General features: G+C 34.3%; 1 protein-coding gene across 3 annotated transcripts; it reads left to right on the top strand.

The window, feature by feature from the left end:
• LOC107630559 (regulator of nonsense transcripts UPF2) lies at positions 609-18,518 on the top strand. 3 transcript variants are annotated; one of them, XM_021119000.1, is made up of 17 exons: positions 610-1,015; positions 3,069-3,156; positions 8,359-8,561; positions 8,892-9,236; positions 9,441-9,545; positions 9,715-9,842; positions 10,658-10,831; positions 11,114-11,195; positions 11,763-12,050; positions 12,154-12,351; positions 12,447-12,548; positions 13,165-13,416; positions 13,621-13,719; positions 13,995-14,165; positions 15,417-15,602; positions 16,356-16,829; positions 17,327-18,518. In XM_021119000.1, exons 1-17 carry the CDS (start codon positions 998-1,000, stop codon positions 17,825-17,827), a joined length of 3,414 nt encoding a protein of 1,137 aa, XP_020974659.1. In that variant the 5' UTR covers positions 610-997; the 3' UTR covers positions 17,828-18,518. The 3 variants fall into 3 exon arrangements, with proteins under 3 accessions (XP_020974660.1, XP_020974659.1, XP_016189224.1); XM_016333738.2 differs by having other exon boundaries at positions 611-1,015; positions 13,501-13,719; XM_021119001.1 differs by lacking the exon at positions 15,417-15,602 and having other exon boundaries at positions 609-1,015; positions 13,501-13,719.

Below are 19,520 nucleotides of genomic sequence, written 5' to 3' on the forward strand. Positions count from 1 at the left end.
TACTCTTTTAAGAAGATATAATATATTTGATATTATTTTTTTATAATTGTTGACAAATTCTATAATTTGATTAACAAAAAATCTGAATACTTGATATCTTAAATTTTGTCTAAAAGCAATAAAATATAACTTAACAAGTAAGTTTGAAAAATGATAAGAATCTATATAATAGATATGCATCTAGATATCTAAATAAAAGAAGAAAAAAAAATTCTTTTAGCAAATCTTTAATAACTCAAAAGTTAACACAATGGTAGTTATGGATCGAAGTGATAAACAAAAATGAGAGTTGGGATAATGGTATGGTGATAATTAATTGCGATTGGGATGAATAGAAGAAGAAAACAAAAAAAAAAGAGAATAAAATAAGGCAACATAATAATAATGATAAGAGAAAGAATAGTATATAATATGATGAGATAATATAATCAAAACAAAAATTAATAATATTAAAAAATAATAAAATCAAAGATAATTAAAGAAGATTAAGATAAGATTGAAGAAATATATTTTTTTATCTATTAAAATTAAGTACAAAAAGGCTCAACAAGTTTTTTAAATAACTTCAATAGATGTTTCCATATTTGTATCAAAATAGAATATAAACATGTAATTTTATGTTTTTGGTGCCTTTCAAGCCCTAACCCACATTCTCAATTCCAATCTTCTGATCCCTGACCTCCGCAGCACTCACATCCCCTCGGAATCCAACTACTCCGCCGTGGCGCCTTACAGGCGGTCGTTTTGCCCCCTTTCCGTCGAAAGAAATCAAGTACCCATCAGACTGTTCTTCTCCGTGTCTCTTCCCCATAGCCGCAGTCGTCCACGCGGCAGCAGCACGGAGCAGAACCCGCTGTCGTCCTCGTTGCAGCGCAGCGCAGTCCAGCCACCGTGACCCTCCGAGGAGCGCGAAACAGACCAGCCATCGTGACGTCCTCCGTGCTCCCCGAAACAACTCCTCCGTGGATTTCGTCACTCTCTGTCTGCATCATCAAGAATGGAGCCTCAGCCTGAGGTTGGTTCTTGAATTTTTGTCTTGTGTTTTTTAACTACCTCTCATTGTATTTTGCTGTTATGAAGTTTCCTGTATTTATTTTGTAAAAAAATATTGTTGCAATATAAATATTTATCCACAATTTGTAGTTGGGTTCTATGATTAGCGGTTCTTCTTAGTTGTTGGATCTGAGAAAATCTGAGTGTCGTTATGTTTTAGGGTTGGACTGAATGTTTGGACTGGTTTGGGGATCTGAAAAAGTTCTTTGCTCTTGATATTTGTTATGATTTTTGTTCTTGATTACTGGTTTGTTTTGTGGTTCTGAATTTTCTGACGGTGGTTGTTTTCTTTATCATTGTATAATTATCTGTTGGGTTTTCTGTTATTGAATAATGTTTTGTTGTTCTGATTATTGTATGAACTGGTTTATATTCAATATTAATATTGTTAAGAGTTTTGTTGCGATTCTTGGATCTGGAGTTTTTTATGATCTTTATGTTTGTTTTGATTCTAGGCTTGTTTCTTGGGTGGGATGTTTTAACAGTTTTATTTTCCTAACAGTGCATTTCAATTGTGTTTTTCTCATGAAAATAAGAGGAAGTTTTCTCATAAAAGTAGCTTTTGATAAAGAAATGTAAATGATCACTCTTTTGAGTTTCAACTGTTTCAAGAGCGAGTCCATTATGTTGTCCATTTAGCCAAGTAGAAACAGGATACATTATTCTTATTAGGCCAAATTGAATAAAATCTAATTGGCCACAACCGATTCAAAATGAAGCTTAAAAAGGTTGTCCATTACTTATTATTTATCATATCTTTTATTATTAGATACTAGATAGAAAGAAAATGTCTGGAAAATAAAGATTTAGCATGACAAAAAAAAAAAAACAAATAATTAATATTAACATCTTGTTTAACATTAACAATATAATGGTCATATTTAATTTACATATAACAACTACTTTATTACTATGACAACATACCTCGGTTTTGATATATGACATTTGTTAAATCTGGAAGTGGCCTTTCATTTTGAGAGTATGTTTCAGAGACATAATTCTTGTTCTTTGATGCAGTATTTGTCGTTGGCTGAAATAAAGTGATATAATAAAGTTATAAAAATTAACTATACGTAGTCATGTAGTTCACAGAATAGTCAATCTACATTAAATATGAAAGTAACTTACTGTATCAAGAAGAATACCTTTTATGAAGTACGTCTTTGACAATTTCACACTACTTGAACAACTTTCTATATGATTCAATTCGTTTTGGTGGCTTAGTGTATGTAAGAACATTCTCGAGGCTCTCCTTGTCCATAAATTTACTACTTATTTTATGTTTGAGGATTCATATGATCCTTCCAATTGTATGTTTTATGCAGCGCATAAACAACGGAAGACGAAAACTAAACAACAATGATGGTTGCATATATGAATGAAAATAAACAAAATTGAGAAATTAACGTGAGGATACATTGATTTTAGTAGAGATTATTAAAATCAATAAAAAGAAGAATGACCTTAAAGTTTTATATTGGAGTAGCAGAAAGAATGGTAGAGTAGAGAAGCAAAGCATGTTGATCATATGGAGTTTCCAGTTCTTAAATGCTATGTTACTAAAAGGAACCTGATTACTAATAATGATTTATAATTATACATGTTTGTCTAAAAATAGATAAATGGAAAAAAAACAGTGCATGGATTGTTGTAATATTTGCTTTATCAATTGACTACTGAAAAATGAAATGCATTATTCAAAGTGGATGTACAAAGTGAAAAGAATCAATGGGATCCAAAGTGATAAAGTGGGAACTTTGATTAGTTGACGTTCTAATTATAGGGGATACTTTAAGAAACTTTGGATACTTGAATTGGAGGGAAAATTGATTTTACCGGGAACATTGAGTTTTTATGATATATAGTAGATAATGCACCTATTTGGAGGGTAACTTTAGTTTCACTATCAAAATTAGCTTTCATGTTGGTAGGAAAATTGTATAATTAGGTTCTTGTATTGTTTTTCCATTTTAGACTGAATGAGATAAGTTCTATCTTCTTCTAATCACGTGTAGGAGGCTGTTGCACGCCTTGAGGAGTTGCAAAAGTCAATTGAGGCAAAGATGACATTACGACAAAGCAATTTGAATCCTGATAGGCCTGGTTAGTATATAGTTTGTGTTGTATATAATATTTATATTTTTATATGCTTGTAGGTTTTGTGTTGGCAATACAAATGTATATATTCTTTGCATATATTCTTTACATTCTGTGAATTACAAATTTACAATATAGGGAGACTTCCCCAAGTGCACTAGCTCAATTTGTGTTTAGTCTCTTAGGCTCTGGTTGGTTAGCGTATACTATGAGACATAGACATTAAGGCTCTGTTTGCTGCTCTCTTAACCAGCAATGGACAGAGACATAAATTCAGAACAATACATAGACATGAACATACACAGTTTTTATTTTGTTTGGCAACACCATACACAACAGTACACTGAATTTACATTCATATCAAAATGAAAAATTTGTCCTCACCAATAACACCACCATCATCTACAACCACCACCATCATTACCACTATTTATCATCGCTATCATCATCTATAATTACCAAAAATCACTGTTGATAAATTTTTTAACAATCATGATTTATCTCACAAAAAAAGAAAGAAAAGAAAAATGACAGAAGGCAGAGGCAATAATCACAGTAACCATAACCAAAATTAGAAAAGTCACGGGAGAGTGATAGACACGAGCGAAATAGTGAGAGAAGGGCAGAGGAAGGTGCTGCGATTTGCTGGGTCATGAGCGCTGGAAGGCAACAGTGCTGTGACTTGCTGTGTCGGGAGGGCTGGACGGCGCTGCGACTAGCTGTGTTGCGAGGGCTAATTTGGGGGGAGGTAGAAGAATCGAGGACGGTTAGAAAGAAGAGGAAGTAGAAAGAAGGGTTAAGTGGGATAGGGTTAAGGTAGGGATAAAGCTGGAATTTTTTTAAATTAATTAGGGGAAAGAAATGGAAAAATTTGTGTCCTATAAGTTGTGTTTTAGTGTCCTAGCTTCAAGGAGAGACACTAAAAACATGCATTTTGTATGTATTTGTGTACCACCGTGTCCATTAAAAATTAGTGTCCTAGCTTCAAGGAGAGACACTAAAAACATGCATTTTGTATGTATTTGTGTACCACCGTGTCCATTAAAAATTCGTGTCAACAAACAAATGGTGGGCGTATACCACCATGCCTATGTATCAATGTCCATGTCTAAGCAAACAAACGCAGCCTAAAGATACAAAACACAAAATACATGTGTTTGTGTTTTGGTTGGCAAAAATAGATACATAAGATGACATTACGACAAAGCAATTTGAATCCTGATAGGGCTGGTTAGTATATAGTTTTTGTTGTATATAATATTTATATTTATATATGCTCATAGGTTTTGTGTTGGCAATACAAATGCATATATTCTTTACATTATGTAAAATACAATAGAGGGAGAGTTTCCCAAGTGCACTAGCTCAATTTGTGTTTTAGTCTCTTGTGCTCCGTTTAGTTAGTGTACACTATGAGAGATAGAGATTAAAGACAGAGACAAAAAAATGTGTGTGTGTTATGGTTGGCAAAAACAGATGCATAAGACACACAAAGTTCTAAAAAGTCTATAATACTCTCATCATCTACCCTCACCACCGCCTCAGAGTTCCCATTTGCCGCTACCATTCATAACCAAAAACCAATAATTTAGACAACACAGAATTTTCATAATATCAACTTGAAATTTAAAGGTTTATGTCAACATAAGGTTCTGTCCACTTTGAAGGAACTTCTTTGACATCATGGAGGAGCAAGAGAGGGAGATAGAAGAGTTGAGGATGAAGATGAAGATGAAGATGAACTGAGTTAGAGTTAAGTTAGAAAAAGGGCACTTTGGGTATTTTTAGTGGTTTTTTTAGGGTTTGTGTACTCTTGTCAAGAGGAGCCCATCTTTTATGGGTATAATGTTAGTTTCATTTTTTCCTGGGTATATTTGTCAGCATTCTGAGCATTCGTGGGTAGAAATGATAGTTTATCCTCCATAAAAAAATTGTATCTTAAAAAAATGGTTGACGTGTATCATCGTGCTTATTTCTCTCGTGAACACCAAGACTGTTTGGTTGCTGTCCATGTCCATCAGACACAACTCTATACATAAGATACATGTATTTAGGGTCTTGCCAAAAAGTTGAGACACAAATATTAGATATGAGACACAAGTTTTTTCTTTTACAATTTTGACCCTTCAAAATTTTTAAAATTCTACTTTCTATCCTCGTCACCTTCATCATCAACATCATCTTTCGTATTAGGGGTAAAATTGGTTCTTAATGATAAATGTGTGTATTCTTGTTAGTGTCTTATCAACTAAACAAACTACATGTATTCATGTGTATCTATGTTTGTGTATACGTGCGTCTTTATATCTGTGTCTTCATTGTTGGGAGACAGTAAACAAACATAGGCTGCTTGATTCCATGATTGAATTCTAGCATAGACACTAGGCTTGGGCTTCTGTTGAAACAAAATTATTGAAACCTAAATAAATCTATTTTATATGCAATATATTAAAGCCCTTTCTTATTAGTACTAGTTTGAACGGGGTATTATGAATTTAAAAAGTTCATTTCTATTTTCCTTTTAAAACATTGACATTGAAGTGAATAAATATTTTATTATTATATTTTGGTGACTATTTCAGTGTTCTAACGTACAAGTTATAGAAATTAAGGTTAAGAGAAGTTGACGGAAGTTACAAGAATAAAAAGATAATAGTTATCAAAGGGAATGATAAAAGTGGAAAGTGAAATGTGGCCCAATGGAAGCTAAACAACAACAAAGCCTTATCCCATTAAGTTGGGTTGGCTTCATGAATCAGATGACGCTATTAGGCCTATTATATATCATGTCTGCTGTGAGAGTGAAATTTGCTGCGGCAGTAACCTTTTAAAAATATCATGGTTTGTAGCTTTTACCTTGGACAATTTTAGTTAGACACATCCTCATAGCTGTATGCATTGCTTCAAGTGATCATGTTTTGGACAAAAATAGGATACTAAAATCTTTAAAATGATAAATCTTGATGATGCCCTTATATTGGTTGAATCAAGTATAGGAGTTACACTCTTTGCTGCACATCACATTTGTACATCATTTAGGGAAATAGATATCTTGAGTTCCTTCGTCTTTTGTGTGATTGTGGATTGTAAACTTTATCCTTAAAACTGCCTGGTGTTCATATAAAGTGCTGTTCTGATTTTTTTCCCCTTCAATATCTAAATTCTATGCCTATTTAGTTTAGGGTTTAGGGTTTAGATACATCTACATCTACATAATGTTTAATATGGATGATGGAAACAATTCACGGGCCTTCATTTTCATATAATGTATTTAGCTTTTAATAGATTGACTTTTTTGTGGCAGCACAACCTTTATGACCAATTCACTAGAGTTTGATCGTGCCTCCATTTTCCACCAACTAAATTAAATTTCATTTTCTATAATGTCTAAAGTATATTTCTATGTTGTCCATACTTTAAGAACCAATGGCATTTTTGTTAGTTAGTATTTTGAACTATAAAAACCATTCTTGGCCCTCTACCCAATAGTTTAGGCTTCTAGGTGACTTGGTCATTGACCGTATGGATTGAATGTTGGCTATCTATACAGTAGTTCTTGAGTTGAGAGTTCAGAACTTTTAAAGTTGGTTAGAGAATCGGAAATTCAAACATTTTTCCCCACCAAAGGCTGTGCTTGAATGAGGAATGATATGTATACCAGTCTTCGGACCTTTCCTTTTTGGTATTAAGGACTTGTTTTCTTAGTATTTATAATTTATAAAATCTTTTAATAGTTTTTATTACCAAAAGAAGCTGTACAACTTTTGCTGTATACAAGAGTAGCACATATAACACAGCTCTTTCAAAATTATGTTTTTACCGAATTGACCCTTAATATCAGATACTAAATAATATAAATAATAGTTTCATACTCCGTTTTTGGTAATTTTATCATATAAAACAATTTATTTATTTTTTATCTACTTGTAGGGGCTTGGTTTTCTTTGGTAGTTTGCCATCGATGTATAAGTTAAACATGGTTGGTAATTGGTATGCGATTTATTGTCCTTGTGAGTTTTGATAATTTTGAGTGTGTTCTCAACTTTCATAGTATGGGGAGGGTAGTGTGGAAGGATGATAAGTTGCCCACTGGATGATTTAGAATTATTTCATACCTGATTACTATTACTATTGTAGTTGGAACTCAATTGCTATTGCTATTGGCATAATTATATTGTGTCACCTAAATGTTCCTAGATATGAATTAGATCAACTGGGTAATATATATATATATTTTGGGAAGAGGATTGACAATTTAAATATCATGTCCGTTTTGTACTTTATGGCTGTTTAGAGTGTGGTAAAGTATTTAGGTGAATTTCTACATTTTATATAAATCTAGTGTAGTAGGTGTCATAAAATCACTTAAACCAAACGTTTAAGCTGCTAGGTAGAGGCATATGAATAGTTAGATATATAACACGCCCCCTCATGCAAAAGCTTCTTTTTGGTTTGCAGCGTGGATCATGCATAGGTCTATTTTTGCCTTGTGCTGAAATTTTATCTTTATTTTAGAAGAATGGGAGTAACAAGGATCGAACTCTGTATTTTTTGGTCTTAGAAAACTCATGAGGCCATGTTCTGAAATCAGTTATCCCAAAGGGTTAAGCCGTTAGGTAGAGGCAGTGAGACACGAGAATGATTATATATTAAACAGTAGCATTGCGTGCATAAGAGGTTAGATTAGTTAAAAACTTACAGCTGTCTCAGCTCTCATGTTTCATCTGAAAATAATCATTATGTGGCTCTGTGGTTAGCACAGATTCTCTTTCTAAATTCTCTCGACTCTCAGTGACAATGTCATTTTGTCTTGTTTTCGTCTAATTTCCACACTTTCTTGGGTATTCAAAGATGTGCAACATGAATAGAGTGACTTTGATCTAAAAGCCTCTGAATATTTGGTCTTTGGTTGGACATGATGTCAAAAGAATCCAGTCAGTCTCACCTAGTAGGAAACTGATCGGTGGTTGTCAATTTTTCGGCAATAATCAGCAACTTATGGTTCGCTTTAAATGATCATTATTTCTTTGATCATGTTTATTTTTAAATAATTATACAATTATGTAAGAAGTGATGTTTTTAAAGTAATTTTTTTTCTTGCCGTAAAATGCTAAAATAAAAATACAATGTCTGGTCTATTCTATAATATATATTGTATTTTCAAAAATTTGTTGAATGAATAATAAAATAATTTCCTATTATATTCAGACTCAGGATTTTTAAGGACTCTGGATTCAAGCATTAAGCGCAATACTGCAGTCATTAAGAAACTGAAGCAGATTAATGAAGAGCAGCGTGAAACACTGATGGACGAGTTGCGCAGTGTCAACTTAAGCAAATTTGTCAGTGAAGCTGTGACTGCTATATGTGATGCCAAGCTTAGAAGCTCAGATATACAAGCAGCAGTTCAGGTATATCATGCTCAATTTTCTTTCCTTTTTATCAAATAAATAATAAAGTAATAAATATAGTGAAATTCATTGATAATTTGATCCATAGATTTGCATGACGTACTCTCTTTTTGCCGTGTAATTTCTGATTTCATTAAAAATTGTATTATTTTTATCCCAAGTTGCTGCTAATATCTCTCTTTAATAGAAGATTCATAGGGTGGAATTTGTAAAAAGAAAATAGAAACGAAAATCTGAACACATTGTTTTCCAATAGAATCATTAGGATTTTATTTATTTATTTATATACTCGGTTCCTCATATATGATCCTCTCTTTTCATTTGGGAAAGGTCTGCTCTTTGCTTCATCAGAGGTACAAGGACTTTGCCCCATGCCTGATTCAAGGACTTCTCAAAGTTTTCTCTCCAGGAAAGCCTGGGGATGAGTCAGATGCAGACAGAAACTTGAAGGCAATGAAGAAACGCAGTACTTTGAAACTTCTATTGGAGCTTTATTTTGTTGGAGTTATTGATGATGGCAACATTTTCATGAATATCATAAAAGATCTAACTGGTATGGATCAGCTAAAAGACCGAGATGCAGCACAAACTAGTTTGACCCTTCTTTCTAGCTTTGCCCGACAAGGGAGAATCTTTCTGGGACTTCCTGTTTCTGGTCCAGAAATTCATGAAGAGGTATTTCTTTTATATATTCTTCTTTGATAGCACTGCTAAGTCTATATTATTCTAATTTTGTCCAGTCTGGATTTTGCGGTTTACATTGGTACTTAATAGTTAACTTAAATCAGTAATGAATGCCAGCTTAGCTTTTACTGAAAATTGGGCTATATATTGTCTGCCTTTGTACTAAGGTTTTTCATTATTGACATGCTGATACAGTTTTTTAAAGGCCTTAACATTACGGCAGATCAAAAGAAAGTTTTCAGGAAAGCATGTTATGCATTTTATGATGCTGCAGCAGAACTACTTCAGTCTGAGCATTCTGTAAGTGTTTCTGCACTTCTGAACCGATGATATTTCTTTGAATTAAATTGTTAAATTATATTTTCATTCTTGTCTTCAACTCTGCTCTGCCTTTTTACTTTCCATAAATCTTCTGTGCCAATGGTTTGTCTTGCCATTGTGTTTATTGATGGATTTCATTTCTGGGCAGTCACTTCGACTAATGGAGCATGAAAATTCTAAGATTCTTAACGCAAAAGGAGAGCTCAGTGATGAAAATATTGCTTCATATGAAAAGCTTCGGAAATCTTATGACCATTTGTATCGTAACATCTCATCGTAAGTTTCTTTGATTAGGTCCAACTACTTATTTTCTTTTTTATTAAAAACTGAGCATGCTTTCGGTTAACCTCATCTGCTAGGCAATTGGCATGCATACCTCGCCCCCTTCCTTCTTCCTCCTCCCTCTATTACTGGTATATACATAGATGCATGAATGCCTTGAACAATGTGGATACGCAGTCAAGAAAATTGCAGGCAAACCATAATATGATAATCTAGGATAGCTTGTTTGAGATATCTGTTGGATGAAAGCAAATGCATCCTGGTGGCCAATGTATTGATCTAATATGGTGTTATGTCTGAATAGGGCTTCACCATCCAGCTGATGCTACATTTCAAAGGGTATACGGATGATGTATTGTCACTTATCATTCATGCATGGTCTCCTCAAACGCATAAAATAAAATATAGTTTTTAACATTTTGTAAAATAATTTTGCTTTAGTATACTACTCCAGTATATGGTATTGAATATGAGGCAATGTAAATACATCAATATTATATATGAAAAATTTTAATGTGAATATGGCAATATGTATTTGAAGGTTTTTTATAATTCCCTATATTTTAAAAGAATTTTTAATCAGGTCACTATAGTTCTAACATTACTAATTAAATAATTCTCTTCAGAAAAAATAGCTATTTATCATCCAACATAGGGAGCTTTAGATTACAAATGGAAATTAATGGTCAAATCCTTGGTCAGTTGAATGTTAATTAGATGTCTAATTATTTCTTTGGTTCTTTTAACCTCCAATTGTTAATGGCTTGTTCTATAATCAGGAAAGAAATATTATAATTCTGTTGTTACAGATTGGCAGAGGCACTTGATATGCAACCTCCAGTAATGCCAGAAGATGGTCACACAACAAGAGTTACTACTGGTGAGGAAGCTACATCTGCGGGTGGGAAAGATTCTTCTATAGCTGAACCTGTATGGGATGATGAAGATACAAGGGCTTTCTATGAATGTTTACCCGACCTAAGGTTTGTATTTCTAACAAAGTAAAAGGACCAGTGGATCAACTTATTTTAAAAAGAGATTGCATTTAGTTGAGCGGTCGATCTTGCTATCAAATGATGATCCTGTGACAGGACCAATATTGAGTCGTTACTCATTGAAAAGCGCCTCCTGAATACTTCAATCCACTTGCCTGTTGTCCCTATGCTTTCTTGACTCTTTGAAACATCAGCGGTTTAACTTTTCTTTAATTGGTTTTAGTGCTAGTTTCTTTTAGAAGAATATTTATCTAGTCTGTTTTTCTCCAGAGCTTTTGTTCCTGCTGTGCTTTTGGGCGAAGCAGAGCCAAAAACAAGTGAGCAATCAGTGAAGAGTCAAGACCAACCAACTGTAAGGAGTTGTATCTAAAGTTTTTTAGCTTGTTCCAGGATGTTCTGGTTGCTATTTTCTAAATAATTTCTGCCCTGGATCCTAGTCACTGGACTGTTAATGTATCCAATGCTTATATAACTGTTGGTCGTCTGTCTCTGTTGGGATCAACCATGACGCAGTGAACCACTCAATGATTAATCATTCAGAATGAACAATTACACTACTTTCTCTGATACTCTCTCTCTCTCTCTCTCTCTCTCTCTCTCTCTCTCTCTCTCTCTCTCTCTCCACACACACACACACACACACACTATTAGGCATGTTTAGAGATTAGAAAATAGAAATATATTTTTCATTCTTAGCTGGAGGATTACATGTACTTTTACTCCTCCCCTTGTATCTTATTTTATGTTTCACAGAGCATGTCCTAACACTTCTTAATTGTGCTTTTAGCATTGAAAAAATTATTTCAAACAATCCCATTACCCAATTCCATTCTTAATAATAATGTGAATATTTTGTCAACTGTTTTTCCTTGCCAACTTTCTGCTATATGCACTGACTTAAATATTTATGATTTTCAAGGAAATAGTACCTGAATCTGACAAAGGTCAACTGGGCAACCATGACAGTGGAGATGCATCGGCAGAATCTATTGCTTTGCCAGAGGGAGGAAGTGCAGAAAAAGCGAAGGATAAGGAAGAAAGAGAAAAATCAAAAGAATTGGAAAGAGAGAAGGAGAAAGAAAAAGACAATGACAAAAAGGGGGAAAATGAAAAGGACAAACTCAGAAGCCTTGAGGGGACAAATTTGGATGCTTTATTGCAAAGACTTCCTGGTTGTGTGAGCCGGGACCTTATAGATCAATTGACTGTAAGGATATCAAATTGTGCTCTGTTACTTATGATTTTCTTAGATTCTGTTATTGTATTAATCAATATTATTAATTATTGCCTTTTCGTTAAACAATTGTTAGGTAGAATTCTGTTATCTAAATTCAAAATCAAATCGGAAAAAACTTGTGAGGGCTTTGTTCAATGTACCAAGGACATCTCTGGAGCTGCTACCATATTACTCACGCATGGTTGCTACACTCTCAACTTGTATGAAGGATGTCTCCTCCATTCTTTTGCAGATGTTGGAGGAGGAATTCAACTTCTTAATAAATAAGAAGGTTAATGTTACCTATAAATTTTCATAGTGTGGATCAATTGGTAGTTGACTTTATATGCAAGTATTTAATCTGGTCTTCTTAAAATGTCTCAACAGGACCAGATGAATATTGAGACAAAGATAAGGAACATCAGGTTCATAGGAGAACTTTGCAAGTTCAAAATTGCCCCTGCTGGCCTAGTCTTTAGTTGTTTGAAGGTATAAGAGGCGAATAATCAAATTTATAAATCAAGGCTAACTGGTTTTACTTATTATGAGCATTTTCTATTGATATAGCTTGTGTTTGGAGCCATAGTTATGATGTAAGAAGTGTTTGTTTTCCTTATGATTAGTTTGCATTTTCAACTTTTGCATTCAATATTTTAAACTCCACTTTATTTATTTTGATTAAAAAACACTTCATTTTATTACGTCTGAGTTCTAAATTATAGAAATCTCAGGTATCAATAACTTACATTTGAGCCATATGAAATACACTTTGCCTTTGTGGTCTTTCCTAATATGACAACTAGCTCCCTATTGAGATATTAGAATAAAATGTTTCTCCTTATCTATTAACGTATACTTTTAATGATGTGAGAGGAGTCTTCATTATTTAGCATTTCACAACAATAAACATTAATGACAGGGAATTGAAAGCAGTGGCACGTCCACTGTTGTAAGCAACCATGATTTCTGCCAAATCCATGGTTGTCTTTCCAAAAAAAAAAAGGATTTCACACCATATAGATTTGTTGAGATGTTAAAGAGAATGAATTTCATGAGATCTTTATACTGCAATATTTAACCCTTGATTAATTTATTGCCATTCCAGGCCTGTTTAGATGATTTTACTCATCACAACATTGATGTAGCTTGCAATCTTCTTGAAACATGTGGCCGTTTTCTATACCGGTCACCAGAAACTACTATACGTATGACGAACATGTTAGAGATACTGATGCGCTTGAAAAATGTGAAGAACTTAGATCCAAGACATAGCACTTTGGTGGAAAATGCATATTACCTTTGTAAGCCTCCAGAAAGATCTGCACGAGTGGCTAAAGTCCGTCCACCATTGCATCAGGTGTAATCTTCATTTCAAGTTACTCTTCTTTCCTTAATATCTTCAACATCTGAATTAACACTATAAGTGATAATATATTTGCAGTATATCAGAAAATTACTTTTCTCTGATCTGGATAAGTCTACCATTGAGCATGTGTTGAGGCAACTTAGAAAATTACCATGGAGTGAATGTGAACCATATCTTTTGAAATGTTTCCTGAAGGTCTATAAAGGGAAATATGGCCAGATCCATCTGATTGCTTCTCTTGCTGCTGGTTTAAGTCGCTACCATGATGAGTTTGCAGTGGCTATAGTTGATGAGGTTGGTATTTTGAAATGTTGCTTTATTAATTTGTGACTTTTTCACCACAATAAAATGATTTCAATTAGATCGTAGTGATTACCAAGTATTTTATTTGTTTGTACTATTAGGTCTGACTAAAAAGGGTTGCCTAAATTGGAGTGCATACTTAATTTAACATCTTAAATAACAACAAAACTTTAATATCTTTATTTAATGTTTGAGGTTGTTCTTACATTTGACTTTTCTGTTCTAAATAGACTGGTTGAAATTGGCACTTTGGACCATGATTTCAGGTTTTGGAGGAGATTAGAGTTGGGCTGGAACTAAATGACTATGGGATGCAGCAAAGACGCATTGCCTACATGAGATTCTTAGGGGAGCTTTACAACTATGAGCATGTGGATTCATCTGTTATTTTTGAGACACTATATCTTATCGTCATCTATGGCCATGGGACACCAGAGGTATTAAATTCATTCTGTTTACATTCCCTTGTTAAGCATAAGGAATTAAGATTCTGCACCTGTTGTGTTGTACTCATTTATGTTGCACGTATTTTTTTGCCTTTTATTTTCCAATATTAATGACTGGAGAGCATTACTTTCATTAGTCTTATTATGACTCGCTAGGAGAGTTTTCCTTTGAGTTTGATTGCCTTCTACAACAAGTAAGCTTCGTCCCCCCCGAGTGCCTGCTATGGGCATTCTGTTCCAACAGTTCCTTGTATGGTTTTTCTAGGTTCTCCTGCCCTCCACCTTTAGCTTACCTTTCATGTTGCTTTTACAAGTGTTCATGTCCAAACTAACTAAAGCAAGATTCTGCCATCTTTCCTTCCACAATGGGATTTCTCTTTCATACACTCTTTTCTATCTTTGCAAGTGCGTTGACTCATATATTGCAGCATCCTTGTTTCTGATACACTAACTAATTTTCCTCTTGATTTTTTATTGCCAAATATTCTGACACACACAACATTCTCAGTCTTTTTTTCTTTTTCCTTTTTTTTTTAAATAACAAAATAAAGAACTTCGTTAATGTATTGAGGGTAATGGGGTGGAGGAAAAGAGTTCGTCTAAACCAAAAGAAATACAAACAAGGCGGCAAACTTAAATGAACTGCAGCTTTCCAATCCCTCTCATGTCTGAGAGAGTGGGGGAAAATCCTCTAAGAAAACCACATGCTTTACATCATACAGATGCTAAATGCCTAAATGTCTTGAGGGCTCTTCTATAATAAAATTTAATCTTATATTATTGGGGTAGGTCCAAGATCTTAATTTCTTGTTGAAACTTTAACCAGCACAGATTGGTTATCCTACTCTCCGATACTTCTTTGGTTCTTTGAATACTTGAATAGTCCGTACTGTGGTTCATCTGTAAATCTGATTCCCTCTGCAATTTCCATAATTTGTCATACTTTTATGTAGGGATAGATGTGATCCTCCATTATCCATCATTATCCATCATTTGCTTGCACTTTATTTTCTTATCGAACAATATAATAAGCCTAACTATAACTTATGTCTAAACCCCTCACCAGAACTGCAAAAATGTTTGCCGCAAGTGGTTGAGTTCATAAAAAAGGATCTCATGGTTGTGTTATATATGATTTTGGATACATATATGTCTGAGTTGTTTTCATACATCCATTGACTTACATACTTTTTATACGAGAACCTTCTGACATTCTGGATCCCATGATAATTTGTTTATCAGCAAGATGCACTGGATCCACCTGAAGATTGTTTTCGTATAAGATTGATCATTACTCTTCTTGAAACCTGTGGACATTACTTTGATCGTGGCTCTTCAAAGAGGAAACTTGATCGATTCCTTATACACTTCCAGAGGTATATTTTAAGCAAAGGTGCACTGCCTCTCGACATTGAATTTGACTTGCAGGTCAGTCGGGCAATCTTCTGCCATATGCATTCTACGTTTTTTTTTTAAAATAAAAAATTTATTATATTAACATATTTAATGAATAATGCAGTTTAATAAGTCCTTACAATTCGAATTTTTAAATAGTGCCTTATGAATTGTCTTAGAAAGTATGAAGAGCAATAATGAACTAAAGACATTAAAATTACTGATCTATTTGGAAAGCCAATGAAACTATAGGGTGTAACATGTTAATTAATCTATCTATCCATCTATATTGTTTTTTGGATAAAGGGATTAACCAATTAATATGTCATTTGCTTTTCTCTGTTTATCACGATGGACCATCTTCACTACACACTTAAGCTCTCAAGTTTCACATGGGTGGTTTTATGTCTTGCACATCCCCTTTCCAATGCAAGAATATTGACATTGAAACATGAATAATGAATTAGTTCACCCTACAATGAGCTAATATATATAACTTCTATCTGAGAAAAGTTGCAATGATAATCGAATTCTAAACCACTTGGTCATATAGGTTCCAATACTATGCCCCTCCCCCCAAAAAAAATGCGTAGCTGTCAAGTGAGGATGTTTAAATGACTTTCATCCAACCATTATTGTTCATTTTACAAACTAGGAAACACATTCTTCTTTTGAAGATAGCTTCCTATATTTTGTTCTTTATTTGTTAAATGTTAGCTTTCTAAACTTACCATCTACTCCATTTATTTTCATTGCTAGTTTTTGCTCATTATTTGCTGTATGCAGGATCTGTTTGCGGAGTTGCGCCCCAATATGGTTAGATATACATCTGTTGATGAAGTGAATGCAGCTCTAGTAGAACTTGAAGAACATGATCGGATGGTTTCTGCTGATAAGGCCAGTAGTGAAAAACATTCTGATACTGAGAAGCCTTTGAGTAGGACTAGTTCTAACACAGTGGTAAGCAATGGACAACGCATTGATAATGGTGCAGAAGAGAATGGAGTGCAAGATGATGTTAATGACAGTGACACTGACTCAGGGAGTGGCACCATTGATGCGGAGGGACATGATGATGAAGAGTTGGATGATGAGAATCATGACGATGGATGTGAGACTGAGGATGATGATGATGATGATGATGATGGGCCTGGACCTGCTTCTGATGAGGAAGACGAAGTCCATGTGAGACAAAAGGTGACAGAGGTGGACCCTCTGGAGGAAGCCAATTTTGAACAGGAGCTGAAGGCTGTGTTACAGGCAAGAGTTTACATGGTCCTTAATTTCTGCAAAATTTTGGGGACACTCATTGAACTTGCTTTGTTATAGATTGATTCATTTGAGAACTTCATCAGATATATGCCTGGACTTATGAGATGAAAGTTTCATTTTATCTATGTTATTTAAATTGAAATGGAATCAACAGGATTCTACATCTAAGGGAAAAAGGGAGACACTAAAACGATTAGTCTTTCCATATTGTTAGAATATTGGGAATGTAGAATTTACCATAACTCTTGCAGTTTTATTATGTTAATTTAGATCAGTAGGTAGTATAAATAACAGTAATAGGTCAGTTTATGTCATGATATTACACTTAGTTTAGCTTTATTTATGATCGTATATTGATTTTATTTTATTTGTTCTTTTCTTTTCAATGCCTAAATTTCAACTTCCTTCATTTTGGAATAAGATTAGGATTTTCTACCTCGATGTATTTAGCCATTTTCTTACTACTTGATCTCATGATAATGCAGGAGAGTATGGAACAGCGAAGGCAGGAGCTACGAGGCCGTCCTACATTGAACATGATGATTCCAATGAATGTATTTGAGGGATCCACTAAGGATCATCATGGGAGAGGAGTTGGTGGTGAAAGTGGTGATGAGGCATTGAGTGAGGAGACCGGTGGAAACAAAGAGGTTCAAGTGAGAGTTCTTGTGAAGCGTGGGAACAAGCAGCAAACAAAACAGATGTACATCCCACGGGATTCCTCACTGGTTCTGAGTACAAAACAGAAAGAAGCAGCTGAGCTTCAAGAGAAAGAAGACATTAAGAGGCTTGTCTTGGAGTATAATGATAGAGAAGAGGAGGAGCTTAATGGACTAGGGTCCCAACCAACAAATTGGATGTTGAGTGGCGGCAACAGGACTGGTGGCCGTGGCAACACTTTGGAAGGAACCAGCAGTAGGAGTGGCGGACGGCATCGGCATCACAATTATACTGGCAGTGGCATCTACTACGGCAGGAGGAGGTAAATGCAATATTGGAAGGCAGATATTGTATATAATCTGCTTACCCTTGGCATGACTGGTATTTGCAAACAAAAGTTCCTGAGAGGAAACATGGTTATGGCTCTAGCCCTGTTTCAGCTACCATGCTTTGCTTTTCCCACAGCCTGAAAGGTTGATTGAATCAGATCACTGTTCCTGTTCCTAAGTGGTGGCTTAGAACATGGTGTGTCGGAGATATAGAGGTTTTAGGGTAATGTCAAGATGTGCAGAATATTGTGGTTTCTTGACCTGAGGCTGAATGTAGGATTGTTTGGGATTGTGGGTGGCCTGCTGATAACATGCACAGATGAAGTATGTAATTATATATCATAGCCACCAAGCTTCTTGTATAGCATTGTGTGTATGAAGACTGAAGAGGTAAAATCAAAGTATGACTTTGATGACCTTCAAGAGTTAATCAGTAGGCAAATGCTTTGGTGCTATGTTAGCGTTTATAATAACCCTCAAAATCGTGTCTGTGTAGTCATAGTCACTCAATCGAAGTCACTTGCATATTATGATTCTCTCACCCTTATATTCTTGTCAACAGTAATGAATAGGTAATGATTGTATTATACTTTAAAAGCCGGAAAATTTATTCCCTGTTCTTGTATGAACTCCAACAGTAAGTTTGGAATCCAAAAATGGAAATGATCATAGCGTCAAAATTTTAAAATTCCCTTAATCATCAGGATGGTTTCTGATGAAAAAGGACAGCCCTCCAGCCACTTGGAGAAAATATGCCTTTCAATCTTTCATGCTTTCGTTGCTTTGTTTTTGGGTTATTGTTAAGGTGAAAAGTCAAGTTTTGGGCAAAAGTGAAGATTGTTTCTTTTTAGTAAAGAAAAAATCTACACACACATTTTCTTTTTAGATTTGATAATAAAATTTGCCCCTCATCCAATTCTACTATTCGTTAAAGAAACACTTCATGTTTTTTCCCTTTTGGGTTCAAACTACTTGGCTGATTTAGCTTATTATTATTGTTTTTTGGACGGGATGATTTAGCTTATTGAATACACTAAAGTATCAAGTAATAGAGCATGGAGAGTTAGTCTCATTAAGATAATTTATATGAAGCACGGATACTTTCCTAATTTGTCATGTCAACACGATATTTATTGATATTCGTTGGACACGCGTGTCTTTTGTGTCTAATCGTGTTTTAATAAAAAATAGTATCTCCGTGTTTTATAAAAATTTTAAATTTGTGTCTATGTGTCCTGTGTCAATGTTAGTGTTCGTGTATCATGATAATTTAAATATCTATTATCGCTAATTAATGCCTAAGTTGAACAAGAAAAAGTTGACGAATTAACAGAATCTAGACTAGTGAAAGTTAAATCAGGATGGACGTGAATTGATGCTGGATTAGAATTTGGTATACTATTTTGTTTCCATTTTGATTTTTGTTCGTTTTTAAAATTGTGGAAAAATACGAAGTAAACAAATAATAATAATAAAATTGATTGTACACTAAAAGTGTAATTTTATTGTATATAAATAATTTTAAGATGTCTCAAATATATGGTCAACAAATACTGAAATTTCTCCTATAGGTCTTGGACCAGAAAGATGAATCCAAAAAGAATATCCTAAAGAGTTGAATCTCTCTTTAGGTAGGAACTAAATTAGTAGAAGTGGATTAGTTGGATTTGAAGTATAGAGATTGCCACCT

The sequence above is a fragment of the Arachis ipaensis genome, chromosome B03, assembly GCF_000816755.2.
Source record: "Arachis ipaensis cultivar K30076 chromosome B03, Araip1.1, whole genome shotgun sequence".
NCBI lineage: Eukaryota > Viridiplantae > Streptophyta > Magnoliopsida > Fabales > Fabaceae > Arachis > Arachis ipaensis.